The sequence below is a fragment of the Scomber scombrus genome, chromosome 13 (genome assembly GCF_963691925.1).
Source record: "Scomber scombrus chromosome 13, fScoSco1.1, whole genome shotgun sequence".
NCBI lineage: Eukaryota > Metazoa > Chordata > Actinopteri > Scombriformes > Scombridae > Scomber > Scomber scombrus.
Window position 1 is genome coordinate 431,088 of NC_084982.1, and position 25,437 is coordinate 456,524.

Below are 25,437 nucleotides of genomic sequence, written 5' to 3' on the forward strand. Positions count from 1 at the left end.
CAGCTTCTTCATAAGTATAATGAAATTAATTATATGGAATGATTGAATTTCATACTCTCTCTCATTTACAAAATAGCAATTCTCTCTCTTTATTTCCATCATCCTTACATTCCCCGAATATAGTCTTTTTTCACCTTCAGTTTATGTCCATGATGTCTGCAGGAGGCCTGAGCAGGAAAAAAATGAGACAATGGGCCTGGGGAGTTCTCACAACTAACTGGTCAGATTAGTTCAAACCCCAAAGAGGTTTCCTCTATTAGAGCTGTTGTACACCAAGTCAACAGCTAAACACAGTTTCATGTTTAGTCCATTGTGTTTACACAGCAATTCCAAAACTATCTCCAATTAGGAGTGTACCTCAGGATAAATAAAAATATATAAATTAGAAGTGGGTGTGTTAAAGGGTGTGACAACAGTGGCCACATCACATTCATTACCTTCATCCCCTCTGAACATCAGGCTCTCTCCATCATGATGTGCTGACAGCTTGGGAAGCCTGTTATTATTCGAATGATTTATCAAGGTCTGGGATGGAATTAAAAGTATGAATATAGCAGCTCAGTTATGCTGCCAAGAGCACTTTTAAAGTTGCATTCATGTTTCTGGACATGCTGATGGAGAGGCAGTCACCATGTGTACTTCACATAAACTATACATAGTGTGTGTGGTTTTAGGTGGCATCGTGCTGCATCATTTCCTGTGAATCCCTTGTTTGTGTAAAGGCAATTTGAATCCTGTACGCGAATGGCAGACTACACAACTCATAATGGAAACTACTATAGAGGGAGTTAATGGTAGAATGTTCATACATTAAATTACTATTGCTGGATAATGGCATAAATACTTTCAAAATTGGGGTTAATAGAAAATCTTCCGAATTATGACTGAAAATACTAAAGTAATGCAATTAATACAATACAACTAAAAGTAAAATTGGGTCAAAGTGTATATTGAAGCCTATTTCCTATGTTATGTATTCTTGTAAAAAGTTTAATTCAAATAATTGTTTACGAGCAATGATTACTGAATAACTGAGAATGAAACTGTTGCTAGTTTATTCATTTACTTTGCAACATACACTGGCAATTATTCTATAATGATCCTGTTTACAATCCACAAATGAGTTGGTTTCTGGATACACCACTATAAAGCAGTCCAGCAGTCTGGATACTGCTGGACTGGCCCTGTACGGCACCTCTTCTCCTACTGCGATACACAGAGTTAGCATAATCCCACAGTGTCTCAGGAGAGGAAAAATACTGTCGCCAGTGCAGAGGAGCAATTCATGCTGCCCACAGGTATGATAATAGAGCCCTATGCATTCTTGGTTCTGTCATGTGAATGTATCACAAATGTTTAAAAGTAGCCTTCAAAGTGATTCTGCGGCTCTAATACCAGCTCAGGAAACGTTCTCAGCAACCAGAGGGCTTCATTTTGTCAGATTGCAGGTTTTTAAAAAATCCTACAAAAAGTTCTGAGTTGGTCTGTTAACAGCTTTAGATGGTTTGTTTTACAACTGGGACAGAGGTTTTTCAATACATCTTCCAACCAACCCTGGAGTATCAGGGAGGATGTGATCTATCTTTGCACTGCACAAACCTTAACCTCCTACTTTCTATACAAAGAAGCAAATGGATGTACCCATTTTGTCGATAAATGAAATGTTTTTACTTGTTCTTTCTGTTGATTTGGGTTGCTGCACCGACAAGGCACGGACCATGAGAGAGACTCGGGGTTTGTTGACCCCTTAACATGAACATAGTGAAGTGTCATCCAGTCAGATGTATTCTGTCTACGTTGGGTCTTGTTGCCATCCCCGTCGTTGTGGCACATATTTGCAATCAGCCCATGTCAATTATATCGCCTCAGTGCGATATCAGGAAGTTACTTGTGACTTGGGATTTCCTCCTTCCTGAGGTCTGAACATCTGCGGCTTCCACAGTTTCCAGTGTCTGATTTTGAAAGTATCATTTTCCAATGCACTGCTATATTTCCAACATGATTTTGGATGGATTGAGACGTGTGCGTGTGTGCGCTCTCCTTGTGTCACGCAGAACTGAGGCTGTCGAAACCACAGAATTTCCACCGTTTCTCCAGAGTTGCACCGACACCACTCAGCTCCTGCTTAAACATACTGGGTAGACGGACCATCAGGCGCTCCAGCTCTCCTGCTGATACCTGAGAGAGGATGTGAGGGATGGCAGACATAGAGAGATAGAGAGCAACAGAGTAAAGGAGATGAAAATGTTATTGTACCAAACTAAAAGCAGTACATTTTGAAGTGGGCATTTATTGACCATGCTTTTAGAGAAACTTTTAATAAACCAAGCAAGCAACTATTTGAGTTTGTTGTATTTGTTTCATTCAACATAGTGCTTTTTCACCAAATCTGGTGAATCAGGGAATCTGGTGAACAATCAGCAGTTCTTGTGCTTTTTCTCATTCTTCTGTTTACTTGGAATATAATTATATAAACACATCAAGCTGTGGTTATCACAGGAAGGTATATATAATATAATAGCATAACAATCCTTGGATGCTTTAGGGACATTAAATCATGGTGAAAATCAATTTAAGTCAGTCTACTCCTTTAAAACAAAACAATGTATCAATCAATTAGAAAAAAAAACAAACAATCAGCCTACATTTGCACATTAAGGGTCTGATTTACTAAAGGTCTGCGTGTGTAGAAACGTGTGCAAACTTGACATCACCCGCAAAAAATGTGCAAGCTGATCTATTAACGCAGCGCACTGAGGTTTGCGTCTTTCAACTGTGCAAAATAATATGCGCTGTCCATTTAGTACGTTTGCCATAATGAATGTAATATGAGACGTTTCAACCCCAGTGTGCAAAATACAGGGAGGAGAAAATGTAAATATGTTATTTAGTACACGCATTGTGATTTATCAAACCTGAAGGTAATTTTGGTGATGATAACTGTGTCTATAAATAATATCTTTGAAGGGCAGGTATTTACCAGCTGTTACTATGGAGACGGAGGCACAATGACAGAATAAGCACAGGACAGATTTTTTCCACCTGTGTTAATATCTTGGAGTGGAATATTTGTGGTTTTACTAACAGCATTGACTTCATCACTAATACTCTCCATATGTCGTTTTTTCTGGTAATATTTGTTTTTGTTATAACTCAATATATTTGTTAACCTCTTCCACTAGAACCTGATCACATTTCATTTTGCACTTGCAGCTTTCTGCTCGTCCAAACTCTCCATTAAGACACAAAACCCTCATTTAAATACTGCTGTCTCCACCCTGTTGCACCTGTTTTCATTTACGCAATTATTCTTAGTAGATCACCCGCAAAACACACACAAACTAAACGCGCAATCTATTGCACTGTGCACGCAATTGAGTACCCTTTATTTGGGATCTTAGTAAATCAGGCCCAAAGTATGGTAAGTTTGTAGCAGCAGGGGCTTGAATTAACTAATATTGGTGAAGGTGAGCCTGATATTGGTGTGTTTCAGCTTGCAGTGCTGTGCAGAGGCCACCTGTGAAATCAGTGAGCAGCAGCCCTATGGACTAATGTTTCTTCCTAAACCTTTATAAATATTTTCTATATATTGTATCAAGCATATTAGTGGCATAGCTTTATGGCTACAATGTTGTTGGCTCTGTCAGTCACCAACTTTGATCCAGATGGAAGCTACTGGATTGATTGTCGTGAAATTTGGTATACACATTCAGGATGAACTGTAATAACTTCAAGTCTTCCAAGTCTATTAATCGTCTCTGCTAGTGTCTCAGAGTCCTGTTGTAGCTTGAAAGACTGGAGCCTTGTGTCATTCATGCTGACATGCACAATAATAATGAAGGCGGTCAGGTGGCAATGAGAGCAGAGGGGAGTTCAACAGTGTCCACACCAGGTAGACAGTAGTTGGTGTGTAACACAAAGTTTACAGTTCAGTATGTTTTTGGTACAGCAGAAAAAAAGGGTAGAAAATAACATTTAGTTTTTTATTTTCGAAAATTTAAACCCCTCCCTGAGCTACTACCTTATCGTGGTTGAGGGGTTTGCGTGTCCCAATGACCCTAGGAGCTCAGTTGTTGGGGTCTTTATGCCCCTGGTAGGGTCACCCATGGCAAACAGGTCCTGGGGGATGGATCCTGACTGTTGTTTGTGCCTATGGTCCAAACAGCAACTCAAAGTATCCACCCTTCTTGGACTCCTTGGAGGGGGTGCTGGAGAGTGCTTCCTCTGGAGATTCCCTCGTTCTGCTGGGAGACTTCACTGCTCAAGTTGGCAACAACAGTGAGACCTGGGGGGGATGTGATTGGGAAGAACGCCCCCCCCCGATCTGAATCCGAGCGGTCTTCTCTTATTGGACTTCTGTGCTCGTCACAGATTGTCCATAACGAACACCATGTTCAAGCATAAGGGTGTCTATATGTGCACTTGGAACCAGGAAACCCTAGGCCGCAGTTCAATGATTGACTTTGTAGTCGTGTCGTCGGACTTGCGGGCGTATGTCTTAGACGCTCGGGCGAAGAGAGGGGCGGAGCTGTCAACTGCCTGTCGTGGCGGCAATTCCCGAACCCGCTGGTGGACACCGGCGGTGAGGGATGCCGTCAAGCTGAAGAAGAAGTCCTATAGGGCCTTTTTGGCCTGTGGGACTCTGGAGGCAGCAGGCAGGTACCGACAGGCCAAGCGTAGTACAGCGGCAGCGGTCGCTGAGGCAAAAACCCGGACATGGGAGGAGTTCGGTGAGGCCATGGAGAACGACTTCCGGACGGCTTCGAAGAGGTTCTGGACCACCATCCGGCGTCTCAGGAGGGGGAAGCAGTGCACCGCCAACACTGTGTACAGTGGGGACTGTGCGCTGCTGACCTTGACTCGGGACGTTGTGGATCGGTGGAAGGAATACTTCGAAGACCTCCTCAATCCCACCCACACGCCTTCCGGTAAGGAAGTAGAGCCTGGGGACCCGGGTGTGGGCTCTCCTATCTCTGGGGCACGACTCTGCAGCATCGCGTGGACATCGAGGGCAGTGCCTCTGGATTGGCAGACTGGGGTGGTGGTCCCTCTTTTTTAGGAAGGGGGACCGGAGGGTGTGTTCCAACTATAGGGGGATCACACTCCTCAGCCTCCCTGGTAAGGTCTATTCGGGGGTGCTGGAGAGGAGGGTCCGTCGGATAGTCAAACCTCGTATTCAGGAGGAGCAATGTGGTTTTCGTCCAGGTCGTGATGAGAATCAGCACCTCCAAATCCAAGTCCATGGTCCTCAACCGGAAGAGGGTGGAGTGCACTCTCCAGGTCGGGGATGAGTATCTGCCCCAAGTGGAGGAGGTCAAGTACCTCGGGGTTTTGTTCACGAGTGAGGGAAGGATGGAGCGGGAGATCGACAGGCGGATCGGTGCAGCGTTTACAGTAATGCGGACTCTGCACAGATCCGTCGTGGTGAAGAGGGAGCTGAGCCGAAAGGCAAAGCTCTCGATTTTCCAGTCGATCTTTGTTCCAACCCTTACCTATGGTAATGAACTTTGGGTAGTGACCGAAAAAAACAAGATGCGGGTACAAGCGGCCGAAATGACCCGCTGCTTCTCCGCGTTGAGAGGAGCCAGATGAGGTGGCTCGGGCATCTAGTTAGGATGCCTCCCAGACGCCTCCCTGGTGAGGTATTCAGGGCACGTCCCACCGGTAGGAGACCCCGGGGAAGACCCAGGACACGCTGGAGAGACTATGTCTCTCGGCTGGCCTGGGAATGCCTCGGGATCCCCCGGGAAGAGCTGGACGAAGTGGCTGGGAAGAGGGAAGTCTGGGCTTCCCTGCTTAGGCTGCTGCCCCCGCGACCCGACCCCGGATAAGCGGAAGAAGACGGACGGATGGACGAAAATGTAAACATCCAACCAGTGGCAGATTTAGATATGGACAATATGGGCAGCCCAGGTCTGGGGGCGGCACAGGGCTTTTGCATGTCACGTCAATGATATAATGTCTCCAGGTGGGTCAATTAACATTGTTGCAGTGGACAACCTAGTTTTAGTTTGTGAACTAGCAGGCTTCAACCTGCTGAGAACATGGGTCGTCCACTAATCGGAAGATTGGCGGTTGGATTCCCAGCTCCTCCAGTCCACATGTTGATGTGTCCTTGGGCAAGACACTTAATCTCAAATGGCTCCTGATTGCTGTGCCAACGGTATATAAATGGTATATGAGCAGGTTGGCAGCTCCTGTCATCAGTGTATGAATGTGTGTGAATGGGTGGATGTGACACCCATTCACCCATTCACGCTTTGAGTGAATTTCATCTGAATATTGCATATTTCCATCCATCTGTGAACAAATATCCACTTGTTGCTGAGTTGTATGATATTTTATTTTTAAGGACTTGCGTTGAAGCTCACACTGGTCTAGGCATAGCTAAATATTTGAGAAGCAAGCATGTTACCTTATTTACCTTTGTGTCGAGTCTCTGTATGTATGACCATAGATACTCAAGGTTGGCACCAAATGGATGGACATGAAGGAAGGTCGATATAATACCTGCAGATTAAAAACAGCTCAAGTTAATGTTAATACTTGTGTGTATTTATTCTGCAATTCCTGGGGGGGGGGGGGGGGGGGGGGGGGCAACAACAAAGAAGAATTCTAAACTTTCAGATTGTTTGCATATTGTTGTAACAGGTACTATTTAATATGCAAAATGAAACATATTGTTTTGCTATTCATGAGAGAGAGAGAGAGAGAGAGAGAGAGAGAGAGAGAGAGAGAGAGAGAGAGAGAGAGAGAGAGAGAGAGAGAGAGAGAGAGAGAAAGAGAGAGAGAGAGAGATCCACCTGAATGAATATTAGATGTTAAGGTTCAGATAATCTGTAGCCTTCAGCACAATAAACAAATAGCAGGGCAACCACATAAAAATACTGGCCGGACCAGAAACCACTCTTTAGTTGATTACTTCTGAGAGGTCCTGCAGAGGTAGGCAGTCATGCAGAGGGAGGGGAATGGGGAGGGGCTGGGATGTGGTGGGGGTATAGAAATAGAGTGGTGTCTCCTGGAGGATCCCACACAGCCAATATTTATTTCCTTGATTTATGTGGTGAAACACTGGCAATTACAAACAGGCCTAATTCAATTTCTTTCGTTTTAAAGGAAAAAGCTCAACATATACAGGGTCTTAGTAGCTCAATTCATTTCTTCTCATAAGATTTCCTGTTTGCTGTAACATTTTACACAGTTTATGCTATGTTTAAGGTTAAGGTTCATCTTTGAATTATCCCTGCATACTCTAATGACCATTTACAACTGAAAGTTTGGGTTAAAACCTTAATGTTTCTTTTCTTATAGACAAAATTATGCTAGATTTTCCCTGCTGTAATTAAGCAGAGATATCCCTCATAATGCAGTCAGCATCCAGCCAGGGAGAATTAATTGTGTTGAAACAAATACAAGTTCTATTCCTCTCTAGCTCAGGATTCTCATCATGTCTATTATGTTTCTGAGAGGCTGTAAGAGCAAACACAATTTTGATTCACTGCTAAAATATGTGGTTGACAGACTAATCACTGTTGCAAAGATGCACTCAGAAATATGTTTTTCTTCTTGCTCCTACAGTGTGATGTTTGAGCTTCACTGTGCAGAATGATGTATTTGCAGAGTTTGACAGTAGAAAGCTGTTTTCATATTAATCTGCTGAATGTGGAAAGTTTCTCTGTGCTCATCTATGAGCAGGATTTGTGAAATCACAATTAGTTTGGAACCAACCCTGGTCGAATATTCAGCTTACACAAGTGTGATGTGGACATTGGGGCGGCTGTGGCTCAGGAGGTAGAGCAGTCGTCCTCCAATTGGAATATTGGTTTTTGCGATTCCCGGCTTCTCCAGTCCACATGTCAATGTGTCCTTGGGCAAGACACTTAACCCCTAATTGCTCCCGTTGCTGTGCCAACAGTGTATGAATGATTAGCTTCTTTTGATGAGCAGGTTTGCACCCTGCGTGGTAGCCCCTGCCATCAGTGTATGAATGTGTGTGAATGGGGTGAATGAGTTGTAGTGTAAAGCGCTTTGAGTGGTCGAAAAGACTAGAAAGGCGCTATATAAGTACAGTCCATTTACCATTTACATTTGAAGCCTCCAGTACACATACACTGAGAATGGACTTTGCAGTCTATTAAGAGACATCTTGTGTCCAGCAGGAAAACCTGTGCATAGAAATATATATTTGCATATTTAGAGATTCTAGATTTTTAATGAGGGAGGAGTGGATATCACTTTAGGGATTTTAATATGGTAATTACATTTTTTGTGGGGACCATACCAGACACAAATTATTGTTCAAGAGTGTTTCTATATCAATATTTAATCAATCAACCTTTATTTGTACATATGTATTATTACATGTCTAGAGGGGATCTTTAAGGTTTATGCAGAGACAGCATGTTGTACTCTGCATCACTCATAAGCAAGCAAGCCACAAAAATGATTCAGTTTTTGTCAGAACAGTCTATAGATTAACTAAGTATTATCAAGCTTCCCAAAACATCTCATATCAGTTTACACTCTTATGCAGATGACTTCCAGATGTATTTCTCTTTTGATTCCAATGACTACAACCCTGCTTCACAGAGATTCAATCAGCTATCACAAACATTTCTTCAGTGAAGCTCAGTTAAATCAGTTACACGACCGTGGTGGGGCTGATCACCAAAGGTGATGAGTCTGTGTACAGAGAGGAGATACAGGGGCTGACAGTGTGGTTCACAGAAAATAGTCTGACTCCGAAAATCAAAAAAAAAATAAAAATACAGGATGTCCATGTTCTGTACAATAACAATAAAGTAATCTTTAATCTTTAGTTCTGACCCTTCCCTTAATCATGTCAGCCCCAAGTAAATTGTCTGTTCTTATACATTAACAACTGAAAACAAGCTTAGCTTTTGTCATTTGTATTTTGGTAATATCACCCATGCTTCCTGAACATTAAAACCTTACCTTGAGCCTTTTGCCTATCTGCCTGAACCAGAAAACTATCATCCATGCTATTTCTTGCTTAGATTAGGGCAACTTGCTTTAGTGCTGTCTGAGTCAATACAACCTGTCCAAACTCCACGTAGTCCAGAATGCCACAAGACTTCTCACAAGATCCAACATAAAAACCCTGTTTATGACTTTGAGATCTTAATTATTACTTTTCCAAGGCCATGGCTGAAAACCTTGTGTCACTTTCGCCTTTTTTACATTTTTCTGTTCAATGAAGATCTCACAGTAGCAGCAGCCTCGGAGACTGGAGATTCCATGCAGCCAGAAAGGAAGATAGAGAGCTGTGCCTTCTCTCTCTCCTTCACATGTGGATTTTTTTGGCACCACAAAGAGAGATAAATGTGCTGCTCTTTCTTCTGCTTACCTCAGCTCTGGTCAAAGCAGTAGCTTTAGTGCAAATACAACACAGCAGACCTATGCTTTTCTCAGCACTGCAGCATGTACTGTATAACAAGACGATAGAGAAAGAAAAGCAGCTGAGATGATTTTAGTCCAGCTGCTGTGTGGGTCTTGCACAGAGGAAAATAATGGAAGACAAAAGAGACATGCACCAACCAACCCAGAGGTGATTTCTCTAGAGAGGTCCTTTATTACAAAGATGCTGGAACTTTGTTCTCTATTATAATGTAAAAAAAACAACAAAGTTAGAGGATGTCATACTGTGTGTTACTGCTGCAGCAGTGTACTTTTATACACGGAGCTTCAACATCTGCTGTGTGTCAGTTTGGTCTGTAAATACTGAAACATCACAGCAACTAGTGTCTGAAATACTTCTGATCTTCACACTGAATCAGCACCCACCTCTGAACTCTTCTCCTTTTCTTTTTATATCTCTGCACAACATACAGCAGTAACAACCCATCAATAATTAGCTGCAGACACATCAGCATGTGCTTAACAGAGCTGTTTAGAGGACATTATCGTTCATAAGTGTGGACGCTCACATCGTTGTCATTATAGTTATCCTTATCCTTATCATTCTCAGTGTGGACGGCCCTTTGCTGTTGGAACACAGCATTCATGAAACAAAGTAGTTCAGTAATGTACATTTCCCCACAAGATGTGTACATCATGAGGTGCAGCACTAGAGCTTGTAGGATTATGAAGGATCTTCACCCAGAAATGGACTATTCCAGGTTCTATACTCAGTCCAACGGAGAGACTCCATGTCTATACAGAAAGTATAAGCATGAGCAGCAGCAGATGCTCCATCTGTTTGTCTATACAGGAGGTGTTCAGGTACAGTGTTGAGTGTGGGTCACTAAGGGCCCCATCTTGCAGTCAAAGGCGTGTTGGTCTCAGGCGCGCAGGTGGTCGAGTGGTTTAGAGCGCATGTCACGTACGCAGCGGACCCCGGTTCGATTCCCGGCCAGCGGACCTTTCTGCATGTCACACCCCCCTCTCTCTCCCGTAATTTCCTGTCTCTCTACTTTCAAATAAAGGCGTCTATGCCAGAGAAAATCTTTTTAAAAAAAAGGCGTGTTGGTCTCAAAATGAGGTGTGGTCAGGCGCATTGGAGGCGTGTTGCTATTTTGAGGTAGTGGAAAGTGATTGCGCTACTGACAAAAAAAAACACGTCTGAAGTCACTGGCGCATATTTCACTGTTATTTTAAGGGCCCATTATTAAGATTTTAATATGTTCCTACAAAGGCAGTGCACAGCGTATACACTGTATTTGTTATGCACACACGGCAGCCCAGCAGCACACATACATGCAAAAAAATAAAAGTAGCTTATTACATCAACATATTAAGAAATACATGTCATATTGGTTGGTCATAATATTTATCATATTTAATTAATTGTAAAAATAACAGATTAAATGAGAATGAGCCTTCCACTACTGTGTATATTTATTAGTGTGTTTGTGTGTGTGTGTGTGTGTGTGTGTGTGGGGGGGGGGGGGGGTCAGCACCTTGGAGAGTGCTGCTGCGGACAGTCTGTATGAGTGGTTAACATGATTAAAACAGTTTTTGAACAATATTTAACACATATTATTGAGATGACATGGATCAGGTTTATAATTTAACAATTAAAACCCTGCTGAGTTTACCTGTTACTACATGACTGAACAAAACAATTTTTGAGATGTGAAAATATGCAGCAAAAAGCCAGTTGTTGGTGTTTTTGTGGAGAATGGGTCTCAGAACCACGTCTGCTTCTGGAATACTCCACTGCCACTTTTTGATTTTATCGTCAAGAAAAGCATCTGAACATCTGAGGTTAAAACATCTGTATTAATCTGTTAATGAATGTGGCTGATTCTTACAGTGTCTGTTATCCACAGCTGTTTATACTGTAGGACTGATATGTTGATAAGTCTGCAGCCTCTGAGATGCTGCACAGAGCACAGTGCCATTACACACAGCTGTTCACTGTTTATTAAATCAGCTGATGACACCAGGCTGCTGCAGTATAACCACAAACACCTCTACACTAACAGACTGGTTGGTTATAACTCTATATTCTTCATTTTTATGAATTAAATGTGAGGTTAGCAGCTCATCAGCCAATTTTTTTTTCTCGGCCAAAGTAACTTGCGCTTTATTCTTGATAAATATTCTTTTTCCGCCATTAAAATAGAAAAAGTGGATTTGGACATGCCTTAGAGGAGATCCCTTTGTGATCATTATAAACAGGAAAAACAACTGTAACTATAGCACATATTTCTTGTGCACTTAACAGATAAACATTATTGGCGCGCAGGTGGTCAAGTGGTTAGAACACATGCCACGTACGTAGCCGACCCCGGTTCGAATCCCGGCCGGAGGTCCTTTGCTGCATGTCACACACCCCTCTCTCTCCCATGTTTCCTGTCTGTCTACTGCTCATTAGGCGTCTATGCCAAAAAAACAACAACATATAATCCTTGAATCTACCAGAAACGTGCACGTCCTCATCATATTTGATTGGCCAGTGCAGTGTGTTAGCATGTTGCCAGTTGATGTTGTGAAAAAGAAAATATGCTCAAATTGTCATCAGCATTTTAAAGTGAGTTTATCATCGGTTTAGCTGATCAGATAGAAAAACTGTATTACCTTTGGTGATGGTGCAATAGCATTGTATTTGTTCCAAAATCATTTTGAGTGTAATGGCTTCAGTTTAAAACTGCTACCTTAACAACACATACCTTTGTGTATCTTCATGCATTGCCAGATTAAAAACAACCTGAAGTAATTTCCATGGAGGATGAATTACAGACATTAACAAACTGGCACCCTCTTGTGGCTATCACACCCAGTTGCAAACCTGGTGATTTTGCATTTAAAAATCTGAAGAGGAGGGAAACAGAAGTCAAGAGCTACTTTTATTTCTATCCATTGATTTATATTAATTTGGAAAAAAAAACCCGACTTTTTTTTCTCCCATGTGTTCCATATTTGGGAGCAATCAGTGAAACTTCTCTTTTTCAATCGGAGGAAGTGTTTGACCAGCTGGAAGCTTTTCTTTTTTGGTTCATATTTACCTAGGAGCAGCGCCTCTTTTTCTGATGCGACCCCTCCTCTCATGATGACCTCACTCCTCCTCTCTCTACTGTGGTACAGTGAAGGTATACACCCATTGACCCCCTGTGAAACACAAATATTGCACACATGGGTGAAAACATAAAAGCAAAATGTATGCTCAAGAACAATGCAGAATATAGACAAGCAGCAATACACATGGATACATCATGTGTGTGTTCATAGAAACTAACATCACATACTGTACACGCAGAAATATTGAGATGGAAGAACAGAAACTTAAATATACAAACTATACATACACACACATTTCCATGTAAGCAAAACATCATCATTTAATAAAGAGCATCATAGCTTTCCACTCAAAATAAGTTCCAGGGTTTTCAAGATAAGAGTGAATACAGGCCATCTCAGTGTTGCATGTTTTATCTATGAATGCCCTTCTGTCTTCAATCAGTTTCCAGTTCAGCAGGTTTGGGGCTAAAAGTTCATCTCCCATTACATATGTGTATGTATGTGTAAATACTGACTTCCCCGGAGTCTTTAAAAAAACAGTGAAGTACTGTGAGAGACTGCAGAGGAGACTTAAACCACCACAAGAGCCACAAGCCACTCTGACCAAAATAACACGCCTGAACTGTCTACACTCTCTTTCTACCACTAACATTTACACTAATGTGTCATTTCAACACTCATGAATTTTAACCTCTGAGACCCAGTTATACTTTATTATTTGATGTTTCTGTATATTAGGGACATAATTTATAAATGGTAAATGTTACATGTCACGTTCACCCATTCACACAGTGATGACAGGAGCTACCACGCAGGGTGCCAACCTGCTCATCAGGAGGAAAATAATCATTCATAAACCTTTGGTGTAGCAACGGGAGCAATTTTGGGGTTAAGTATCTTTCCCAAGGACACATCGACGTGTGGACTGGAGGAACCAAGAATGGAACCGCCAATCTTCCAATTGGTGGACGACCACTCTACCTCCTGAACCACAGCCGCTCCATTGCACAAAATTGAGCTTTAAAAATGAGTAGGACACTTCCCACAAAAATGTCACCTCATTCAACATCTCCTGACGACTTGCAGTCATATTGACAGTGTAAATTAGAGAGAATTTAAGTTAAAATTAGGATTTGATTAAATACAGCGTTTATTGTGTTTTAAAAATTGAGTGTGTGCGCTCAACTCTCAAGCATTAACAGCAGTGAGCCTCTCAAACCTTCTTCTGTTAATACTGCTGCTGTTCTCCTTAGAAACAGCATTAATGAAGGCTTTTGTATCGACCATTTATAGAACAGTGCCCGTTCAAAACATGCCTGTTCAGAAAAGGCTGATTGTTTGAACACATAGAAAAATGAATACAATTGATTTGAGATGTGAATGAGTTTAAACACCAACAACATAAAAGAAACTAACATTCTATTATGGACAGATGATTTAAATAATAGGCTAAGTACTGTAGGGTCAGAGTTAGTGTTGCTTTCGTCAATGAAAATTATGACTAAATATCGTCGTCAATGAACCTTTATCACGTGACGAAAACGAGACAAGACGCAACGTAAATGCTGGTCATGTGACGATAACTATAATTAAATATATAATGCAATATTGTTGATGAATAAAAACAAGACTAAATGAGGTTTACAAAATAAAAACTCTGCTAAAATGTCTCTTCATTTTCGTTGACTAAAACGAGACGACACGAAATGTTATAACATTATTTTGTCTCCTTTAATCGCGTTGTTACTATTATTTTGCAGTATTTCTGTTTCCTGTTTCTCACTTCGACGTCACTTCCTCAATCCCCACTCGCAGCATCATTTAGAAGATGCAGCTGCGGTAGGTTAGTGTTAACGACAGACAACTGACACAGAGAACGGGACCGATGGCCGGCCAGCCGGGGTTATTCTTGAGTCTATAAGGTAACAATAATATAATAAGACAACCTTTGAATTGTGAAATGGGTTTAGCTAAAAGAAAATGTTGGTTTCGTCTATACTACTAGGTACTTATACTATATTGAATGGGTTAAATAGAATTGCATTACTAAAAAGAGACTAAAATACCATTTTTATTTGACTAAAACTAGACTAAAATGTCATCAGTTTTCGTCAACTAAAACTAGACTAAAATATTCACAGATCATTTTGACTAAAATAAGACTACAATGCTCAGACTTTTAGTGGACTGAAACTTGACTAGACTAAAAAGAGTATGAACGTGACTAAAACTAATAAAAACTAAAATGACAGCTTGACACAAAGACTAGACTAAGACTAAAATTAAAACAGGCCGCCAAAAACAACACTAGTCAGAGTGTCAGCTCTATTTTCACTGTCCACTTTTCTCTGACATGTGTCAAAGCTTGGTTCTGGTCCCCTGACATGCAGGAGTCAGTCAGCAGTTCCTATACAGAGCAGAGCAGAACAGAAAATATTATTAATATATAGTTTTTTTCAGTTTTAAATGTCTGGAGAGGATCTTAAGTGAAGCAAAAAAGCGAGTTTAGAGTTTTAATTTGCTTGACTGCTTATATAATAAATCCTTTTATTGAGTCCTTGTGACTGAATTTATGATTGTGCTAAAGCTGTGCTAGTGCTAACCGTTTCTTATGCTATCTTTCCTTTTCTAGTGGTCTATATGAGTGGGAGTGATACAATGTTGTTGTTTTTTAACTTTTCAAGTGCAACGTTTTGAGTTGAAAAAATTAAAGTTTCATTGAAATGCTGTGGAAAGAAAAAACTGTATAAAAACTAATACAATTTCAAATCCATTACTACCATGTGACACTGGGGCGGCTGTGGCTCAGGAGGTGAGCGGTTGTCCACCAAATGGAGGATTGGCGGTTTGATTCCCAGATTCTTGATGTGTCCTTGGGCAAGATTCTCAACCCCGAATAGCTCCTGATGTCTGCGCCAACAGTGTGTGAATGTGTGTGTGAATGGGTGAATATGACATGTAGTGTAAAAGCGCTTTGAGCGGTCAAAAAAGTGCTATATACAGTAAGTACAGTCCATTTACTATTACTGAACATGTTCCGCATTCAGAGATAAGACTCCTTATTATCAATTTGCTTATGAGGATTTGACACTTGTCTTTCCCTAAAACATGCTCTGGTGTGTGCTTATGTCTTGTGTACAGTGCAGTTTTTACCCTTTCATGTAGCTCTCCATTGGTCCTCTCCACCGCCTCCCCATTATTGTTCAGCAGCTAAAGAGACACAGAGAGAGAACAGGACCTTTGATCAGTCACAGTGAAAATCAGAGTGATAACAAAAATGTGTGTTTTTTAAGCTGTTTGATATATCTCTGCGACAGGAGAATGAAACAAGCACAAACTAACTGATCAAAATGTATGTAAAAACATGTATGATTGAAAAAGTGATATACTTGACTTTACTCATTTCTCATATATTTTGTTAAATTTTTTCTTTCTGTTGTATTCGTACTAATTTGGAAGATGCTCAGTGTGAAATTTAAATTCCTTTTTTTTTTTTTGCAGAAAAAAGCAGCATGTGTACTAAACTTAAACAGTTTGGGGAATGGGCTTATTTGCTTTCTTTCTGAGAGTTAGATAAAAACATTGATACCACTCACATGTCTCCGCTGGTTGCATGTTAACCTGTCCTATCCAAGAAATAGTTTGGCACAAAACCTCCCTTAAAACTTTGAATAGTTTTCAGTTATCTTATAGATCAAACAAACTAGATACAGGTTCTGATTGGTAGATTTTGTTTACTTTGAATAAAGCCAGGCAAGCTGTTTCCCCGTTTCCAGACTTTGATGGTTTGTTTCTTTTCATCCAATTTACAGAAAGTTACAAATGATTCTGATTTGGTTTAAATGATCACTTGAAACACTCTCATGGCAAAAGTAAACACCACAACAAAAAACAGTCCTGAGTTGCGGCTTGAAACGAATCACTCACAGTTGGAAGTAAGAGTTTACATTGGGGTTGGTTGAGAGCCTGGTACATCTCATACAGATGCTAAAGGGTACCTCATGAATCTGTATCAGACACCGACTTGCGTGACAAAGCGTTGGTATTTGATGCATTGGGAATGAGAACAGACTGTATATGCTACAGTATACATGTGAGCCGTTAAATCACTAAATAAAACATGTTTCTCCACCTCCACCTTCCTTTCCCTCATCCTCCAAACCTCCTCGGCCATCACCACCGGCTCGTACAGGAGACATATGTATGAATAGATGCATTATGTCAAACCACTGATCAAGCCTCACATTTTATTCAAACCATGCCAGTGTTTTCTGATACGCAGATGAATATATGCTTTTTGAAAGAATAAATAGACACAGATTGAGAGAAAATTGACAACAATCTAATCCTAATTAAAAGAGCAAATTGAAAAAGAGAAAATTGACAACAATCTAATCCTAATTCAAGGAGCAAAACTGAAAAATACCTGGATTTACCCAAGACAAGGATGAGTAACAATTTGCAAGAGGTAGAAGCAACAGATGCAGAAAACATACATAACATCAAATGTTCGTTTTGCTGAAATTGTGAGGACAATATTGACTTAAAGGTCTTTCTCTGTGGGTTTGCATATAAAACCCTGCAAATGCAAATCTAAGACCCCACTTACACTTGCTCACTTCATGTGTCTTGGGTTGAAGAGAAAGTTGAGATCAGATCTCGAAAAAAGCTAAGAATACAGGTTAGACAGGTTACAACTTGATATTCATTTGATGTTGAAAAGGTTTAAATGTGCATGGTTCTCCTAGATATAGATATAATTTTTATTCTCTACTATTACTGTGTCATTAAGGGCAATCTGGTTCCCAGGCACACACTGTATGATGGTGTTAGCATGTTTCCATCTATTGGATTGGTGACAACATTTTTGTAGTTGAAAGAGCAGCTCTTCCTGTCGAATAAACTCAAGTCAAGTTAGTGAGTTCACAGAAAAACAGGTCATTTTGACTGTAAATATTACTGGGGATATGGTGAAAAATGACCCACATACCCACTCTGGAGTGGAGTAAAATCACTGATCAGGGAAGTAAAGTTAAAGTCACCTCACCGACACCAGAGATATAAATCCAGTCTGAATAAGTAAAATGAAGGTTTATGTAAACACATCTAGATTTTATCTGGACATGAGAACCAAAAATGACCAGTATAAACAGTGCTTGAATGGTCAACACCTGCTCCTGTCCTTTCAACCTCCTTCATCCCTTAATCGTTGTGAACCTGTGTATGTGTATGTGTGTGTGTGTGTGTGTGTGTGTGTGTGTGTGTGTGTGTGTGTGTATGTGTGTGTGTGAACCCTAACCATTCAAAGCAGAATGAAACTACAGTCTGTAAAACTGTCGGTTAAATGTGTTCATTGTATGAAATATCCCGGTAGTGCCATATGATATTGATGTGGATGTGTTAGGATGCTGACACACCAAGCCAACTTCAAAGAACTGTGTAGCATCATATCATCTCATGTCAGTGTGAGAAAATACCTGCAACTATAAATCTGATCTGCTTTTGGTGTTTTGCTTGTGAAAGAAGCAAAAAATAAAGTCAAACTGTAATTCAGTCAGAGACATTCACATCAAGGAGGTGATTATTTGATTAAGCAGGGATGGATCTGTTCTTTCAAGGAGAGCTCAAAGAATCAGAGCCAGGCCAACTAGAGTCAACAATGCAGGACACACTACAACAACTTGAGACCCCTGAAGGCACATTCTGGACTTGGTGTTTAAGGTCCTTATGGATATTCTGCTGACAGTTTTGTAAATTGGATTGTAGTACATTACCACCTGTGATAGACACCTGCACACGCATCTCAAAACCTTGGATGGGAAAATAAAGATTTTGCTTCTTAACCTTGTTCTGACTCAAGACAACTAGATTTGTATTTGCATTTCATAATTGCATTACAAAAACATAGTGAAGGGATAGTCTGATAAACAAAAACCTAGTTATGACGCCTCTTTTACTCCCTATAACAAGTCAAAGTCGTTTTACTGCTTTCTTTTTAGTTTTAGTTGTCCAGTGGGAGGTACAGGCCCACACTGTTTAATAGTCTGGTTATTTGTCAGGACTAACCTGGGTTATCTGGAGGACTCACCTTGTCTCGAAGGGTGAGCACCTCGCCCTGCAGTTTGCGATGCTCCTCTCTTGCCAGCTCCAACTCAGCCTCCTTACTCGTCAGCTGCTCCTGCAGGCTCAGGAGTTGCTAGAAGACAAACACAGACATGCATTTATTGAGACAGAATTAAAGCATGAGGAAGCGTTAGATGAATATACTCAAACCTTAAAACCTGAAAAACAACAATAATAATGATAATAATAATGATCTGAAGTATAATCCAGCACCGTCACTCTGTAACGTGTAGTTCCTGAATTTGTAATTTCCTGTTTTATTTTGGTAATCACCTTTGTCTCTCATTTCAGATCTTCGCTTCCTGCCCTTGTGTGTGTGTGATTACCTGCCCCGCCCTGATTGTTGTCACCTGTGTAGCATTATCCCATCTTCCTTTATGTATTTAGTCTGTGTGCTTCCCTTTGTCTCTGCCAGTTTGTCTTTTCAGTTCCTGTGAGCATCCCAGTCCTATCTTGCATCTTTGACTTTGGTGCTCTATTAAACTACTTTGATTTTGGAACCGTGAGGGAGTCTTGCTCTTGAGTCTTGCTCTTGAGTCTTAATCAATCAATCAATCAATTTTTATTTGTATAGCGCCAAATCACAACAAAGTCATCTCAAGGCCCTTTACACATAGAGCAGGCCTAAACCGTACTCTTCAGGTTTAATTTTAAAGAGACCCAACATTCCCACATGAGCAAGCACTTGACGACAGTGGCAGGGAAAACTCCATTTTAACGTGAAGAAACCTCAGGCAGAACCAGGCTCAAAGTGGGCGGCCATCTGCCTCGACCGGTTGGGGTTGAGAGGAGAGAGATGAAGGATCACTGTCAGTCATTACAGTACGAACTGGCCAACATGGACTCAGCAGACTCCGATCCTGTGCGGGTTGCTCTGCCTTTGTTATTTCTCACCAGCAGAGCTGAAGCATGGGCTGCGGCCGAGTGGAGCAGAGACTCAGCCATCTGCAACTCGTTGGCACTGTTTTTCTGAGACCTTCACCAAGGTTTTTCAGCACACAGTTCCTGGCAGAGAGGCTGCCAGAACCATCTCCAGCCTCAGACAAGGGGAGAGAAGAGTTGCTGATTATGCCATTGAGTTCCGCACCCTCGCCGCAGACAGTGAATGGAATGAAGCTGCTCTGCTGAACTCCTTCCTGTTCGGACTGTCCGATCTGTTAAAGGATCAGTTAGCTCCACTTGATCTTCCACCAGATTTGGACTCTGTGTCCTTCCTGGGATTTATTGTCTCTGAGGGCAGTATTCAAATGGACCCAGCTAAGGTTAGAGCAGTCTCAGAGTGGCCCACCCCTGGAAGAGAGGTTCGGCAGTTCTTGGGGTTTGCCAATTTCTATAGACGCTTTATTAGAAACTTTAGCTCTATTGCTGCACCTCTGCATGCTTGAACCTCTCCTGCTTGCAGGGGTGGACCCCTCAAGCCGATCAGGCTTTCCAGGCTCTAATGGTCCGGTTCTCCTCCGCCCCTGTACTGGTTTTACCTGATCCACACCAGCAGTTTGTGGTTGAAGTGGATGCTTCAGTTGTCGGGATTGGAGCGGTTTTCTCCCAGGGTTCCAAGAAGGACAACAAGGTGCATCCTTGTGCTTTCCTATCCTGCAAGTTGTTTCCAGCGGAGAGGAACGACGATGTGGGCAATCAGGAGTTATTGGCTATTAAGGTGGCTCTGGAGGAGTGGAATCACTGGTTGGAGGGAGCAGAGCAGCCTTTTCTAGTATGGACTGATCATAAGAACCTAGAGTACCTACGTACAGCCAAGAGACTGAACTCGCGTCAGGCAAGGTAGGCCCTTTTCTTTACTAGAAAATCGCCCTGGCTCTAAGAATGTGAAACCTGATGCTCTGTCTCACAAGTTTTGCTCTGCCTTTGCCCCTGACTCTCCCTCCCACAATCTACATCCATCCTGTGTGGTGGGGGCTCTCACATGGGACATTGAGGAACGAGTCAGGCAGGCTTCTGTTAACGTCCCGATCCCGGAAGGTTGCCCCCCCGAACCAGTTGTTTGTGCATTTTCCTCTCCGATCTCAGGTGATCCACTGGGCTCACACCTGCAGTCTCTCGTGTCAACCAGGAGTACGAAGGACTGTTTGTCATCAAGCAGCGGTTTTGGTGGCCCTCCATGGAGAAAGCAGTGGGGGAGTATGATGCAGCTTGCCCAGTTTGTGCCCGCAATAAAACCACATGCCATTGTCCTGTGGGTCTCCTGCGCCCGCTTCCAGTTCCGCTTTCCGTCCATGGTCTGACATCTCCCTGGACTTCGTCACTGGTCTGCCCCCCGCAGGAGGTAACACTGTCATACTCACGATTGTGGACAGATTTTCCAAAATGGTGCATTTCATTCCTCTGCCCAAATTACCCTCTGCCAAGGAAACGGCGGACGTTGTCCTTTCCAATGTTTTCCGTATTCATGGTTTCCCCAGTGACGTTGTCTCAGATCGTGGGCCCCAATTTGTTTCCCATTTCTGGAAGGAGTTCTGTGCGCTATTGGGCGCCACCATCAGTCTCTCCTACGGTCATCATCCGCAGTCGAACAGCCAGACGGAGCGGCTCAATCAAAAGCTAGAGACTGGATTGCGCTGCCTTGCCTCACAGAATCCCACTTCCTGTTGCAAACATCTCATCTTGGTGGAGTATGCTCACAACACACTGCCTTTTTCTTCTACCGGTCTCTCTCCATTCCAGTGTGCTTTTGGCTACCACCCCCCCATGTCTCCAGCCCTGTAGGGTTAGTCACCGGTTCCATCAGTTCTGGCCTTGGTTCGCCGGTGTCGACGGACTTGGAGTGGGGCCCAGCAAGTCCTGCTCAGGAACTCTCCTCGCTATAAGAGGATTGCTGATGGCCGTCAGTCCCCAGCCCCCCCCCCCCCCCGTATCAGGCAGATCAACGAGTCTGGTTGTCCACCCAGGGTCTCCCTCTGCGCATTGAGTCCCGTAAGTTGGCTACTCGTTTTGTGGATCCATTCCCCATATCCAAGGTAACCCTGTGGCTTTCAGGTTGAAACTAGGACCATGAAAGTACACCCTACGTTCCATGTGGCCCGGGGGGTGAAGCCGGTGAAGGAGAGTTCTCTCTTAAATTCCTGCTGCCCTGCTTATCTTTGGTCCACAGAGACATCTACAGAAAGATAAGAAACTCATTTACATGACATACTAACACTTCTTCCTGTCTTTAACAATGTACAACAACATTACAAAGTGTGGAACACTTTTACAAAGCTTGAGACAAATTTACATTTTAGAAAACATTTTTACATATCATACAACAAAATGACATGAGCCAAACACTTTTACCAAGCACAAAACACATTTATATTTTAGTAAACTAATTTACAAGATGTGAAACACTTTGAAAAGGTCCCCAAACAAATTTACAAATTCATGGCCACCGTAATAATGATATAAATGCTTCAGTTAGGCTGTAGTTGTCATGACATGACAATGTAAAAGCAAAGGAAAACAACATTAATAAAATATATGAACATTTGCCACATATAGTATGAAGGTTTATGCAAAAACATAATCTGGGCAACTCTACATGTCCCACATGTCTATATTTATTTAGCTAATGCAATATATATATGTATATTTAAAATATATGTAGATTAAATCCCAGGAGAGGCTTACTGTGTTGACCAGTGAACAGTTTGTGTATTGACATGTTTCAGGTTAAGGTTGTACAGGTGCTGAGGGCTTGTTGATAGACGGTTTTTACACCTCAGTGAGAGGGAAAGGAGCACAAACTATTGGCCAGATTGAAAAACAAGTGGATGATGTGTGACAAGTGTCTTCATTCTGCATAATGTCTTGATGCAGTTGGGTTAGTCATTGTCTTTCATAACAGTCAGGCCATTGTTATTTAACTTACCTAAATATGTATTTATTGTCTATGGATATATATTATTTTGATGACATAAAATGAAGTCGTTTTTAAAAAGGATATTTTAAGAGCTATTTGTGTCATTTAAGCATTTATTTTGTTTGTCACACCAGCCTGTCTGTATTGAGGGAACAAAAACAACAGCAGGTGACAAACAAGAAGCGACAGTAGTGTGATGTTCAAGTCAAGTAAGCAACACATTTACAAGCCAGCAGTGCAGGGTGTGTGTGTATGTGTGTGTTGGCGGTTGTGCCTAGTTCTATCAGAGCTGTCACTTTAGATAGAAAAAGACAGGAAGTCAATTCAAATCAGGCTAACTTGTGACAAACTAGCTCTGCTCTAACAAAGCTTTCTCTACTGGTTTATGAAATCAGTGGAGCGAGGGATTATGGGAGCACTCTGAATCAGCAGTGAAAAACACAAGGGGTTTTTTCGTTTGCTTGGGAAAAGTAAAGTAAACTCAGCTCCCTGCTCTTTTCTGATAAAATCCCATCTGAGCTCAAGTGCCTTGCTCATTGTCATTGTTACATTGATGATTGAGGAAGAAGAGAGGCTGACCTTTAATGCATGTTTTCACTCAGGCAGTCTGATGCATATGTGTGATGAATATTTGGCTGACTGTATGCAATGTCAACTAGTTTGACTGGATCACCTTTTAAAGCTGACTGGCAGGTAAACTTTGGAAACTCACACACTGAAATGGCAAAATAAACTGGTATAAAAGTCAGAAGCTAATATAATAAAAGTAACAATTAAATTATACTAATGCCCAAAATAACATTATTCACTAGCTACATGTACAACAAAAATTAAAGTACTATATCATAGTAAAAATAATGTGTGATGAAGTCTCAAGATATAAATACAAACCTAAGTGACAAACTACAAGAGAAGGTAACATTTCTCACTAAATGAAAAATATCAAGTTAATAACACTAAAGGCTCAATATTGTGCAAGTGCAACAACAAGCAAAGCATGTTGTTGGGATCATGGATAGTGTGGGCATCTCCAGGCACACCTGCTATTTTGGTTTATGTATATGCAGCAGCATAAAGTACAATAGGGCTGAGTGAAGGTGACTATAGATCAGCAGACATGGTGATTAATAGATACTCTCTCAGCCAGTCACATTACAGCTCTCATCGCACTCATACAGTTAGGTGTGATAATGACAGCTCAGCAAATCGAAAGCTTTTCTTTAGGATATGTCTGAGTGGTTCACTGTGTGCAATTCTCATATCTACAGGTCATTCTCTCACAACAGTATTCATTTTTGGTGGCTTCTATACAGAAATCAGGTCTTCAGATGATCCATTGATGCATTCATTTAGTCTTGTTGAGCAAAATAGTTTACACTGCTTCTCTAACTAACTGACGGGTTCATAACATAGACTGTATATAAGAAATGGACGTAACATCCGTGACGTCACCCATTGGTTTGTGGACTGCTGCTCGTAAGCCAATAGTTTCAGATCTGGGCAGCACCATCTTGAACATTTCCGGTGCATGCCGGGAAAAATAAAAACAGGGATTCTACTTATATGGGCATCAGGAGGAGCATGAGGCGCGCTCCTGAACCTGTGAACCAATCAACCTGTCAATCATGACGTAGCCACGCCCTAATGCATACCCTGCTTTATCGTCAAATATAAAATCAGGGAGGCCAAAATTTCACAATGAACATCATACTGCATTGAAGAAGGCTTTAAACTAGCGATTGAGACCATAAACACATTTTGAAAACATTTACTGAGGTTAGAAATCAAGTGAGAAGTTGGTGAATTCTCCATTGACTTGTATAAAGACGGAAGTCCTTTTGACACCAAAACGGTCACCCCCTGGTGGCCTTTTGATAGAATGCAGTTTTAAGTTACTTCCGCGTTGGCCTCATTTCAGAGGACCGGAGCTCCCCGCCTGGTTCATTATCATGATCATTGTGGAAATCCTCACATACAAAATATTAAAGCCAGCAGAAATGAAATGTGATATTGTCACAACATAACTGATAAGAGATAAATGTTTAAATTCAGCCACAGTAGTAACATCAAAAAACTGTAGTGAATTTTATCACGTGTACTGTGTGGTATATGTTTTATTTTTTTAGAAGCTTGCTAATTAAGGACCGAGCCAAAAGGCAAGGGGGCGAGGAGGGAGGCAAGGACCCTATTGATATTATATCGTATATTGTATTCGATAAAATTGAAAAACAAGCAACATCAAACTCTGTAGCGCCACCGAGAAACACTAAAACGGCTGATAGGAATGTCGTAGAAAGATCAAACCAAAACTAAATTTTTTTTCTTATCAAGACTTACAAATCATGCACTGACACCCCTGACCTAAATCCAACAGGAAGTGCACAACTTGCCTTTAAATGTATGATTATCGCCGATTTATGGCCTCCTACAAACGTTATCTTGTACGAGGGCGTTCATCGTAGAGACTTCAAATTTGAATTGGTGACTTAGCACATCCTGCTGAACAAAGTTTCTGAACAACTTTTTCATTACTCGTCTGGTTTGGATTTTAGAAGCCCTCAAAAATCAAGTGCCCAAAAACCCGCGCCAAATGCTCCGAAAGACAATGAATGGGAGGAGAGTCTAATGCCACTTTTTTTTTTTCTATAGATTTTATTTATGAGTTTTGCATTTTCACAGCATGGAGAACAAAATAGACAGAGCGACACAACAACATATAAAATACTTAAACAAACAAAAAAACAAACAAACAGAAAACACACTGCCAGCTCACAGTAAAAATGCACATGCATGTCAATCCGTGCAATTGCTAAAATGTCCCTAGGTGAATAGAGCGTTAGGGGTTAAGTCCATGTAACTAAGACAGAGAGGTCAAGAGTCTAATGCCACTTTGACCCTTAATTTGACCACCTAAACATGCTCCAGAACAGACCAAATTTATCACCCACATCAGGTCTGGCCATTAATTTGCTAAAATT

The 25,437-nt window shown here is 41.5% G+C and overlaps 1 protein-coding gene across 1 annotated transcript in view; it reads right to left on the reverse strand.

Moving 5' to 3' along the window:
• Positions 1 to 2,046: 2,046 nt before the first annotated feature.
• The window catches only part of enox1 (ecto-NOX disulfide-thiol exchanger 1), a 72,018-nt gene continuing 48,627 nt past the window's right edge, over positions 2,047 to 25,437 (reverse strand). The window contains exons 11-15 of the mRNA XM_062432203.1: positions 18,572 to 18,679; positions 15,637 to 15,693; positions 12,471 to 12,573; positions 6,425 to 6,510; positions 2,047 to 2,178 (exon numbers count right to left, since the gene is read on the reverse strand). Coding sequence (XP_062288187.1) covers positions 2,047 to 2,178; positions 6,425 to 6,510; positions 12,471 to 12,573; positions 15,637 to 15,693; positions 18,572 to 18,679 — 486 coding nt within the window. The remainder of the gene's footprint in view (positions 2,179 to 6,424; positions 6,511 to 12,470; positions 12,574 to 15,636; positions 15,694 to 18,571; positions 18,680 to 25,437) is intronic.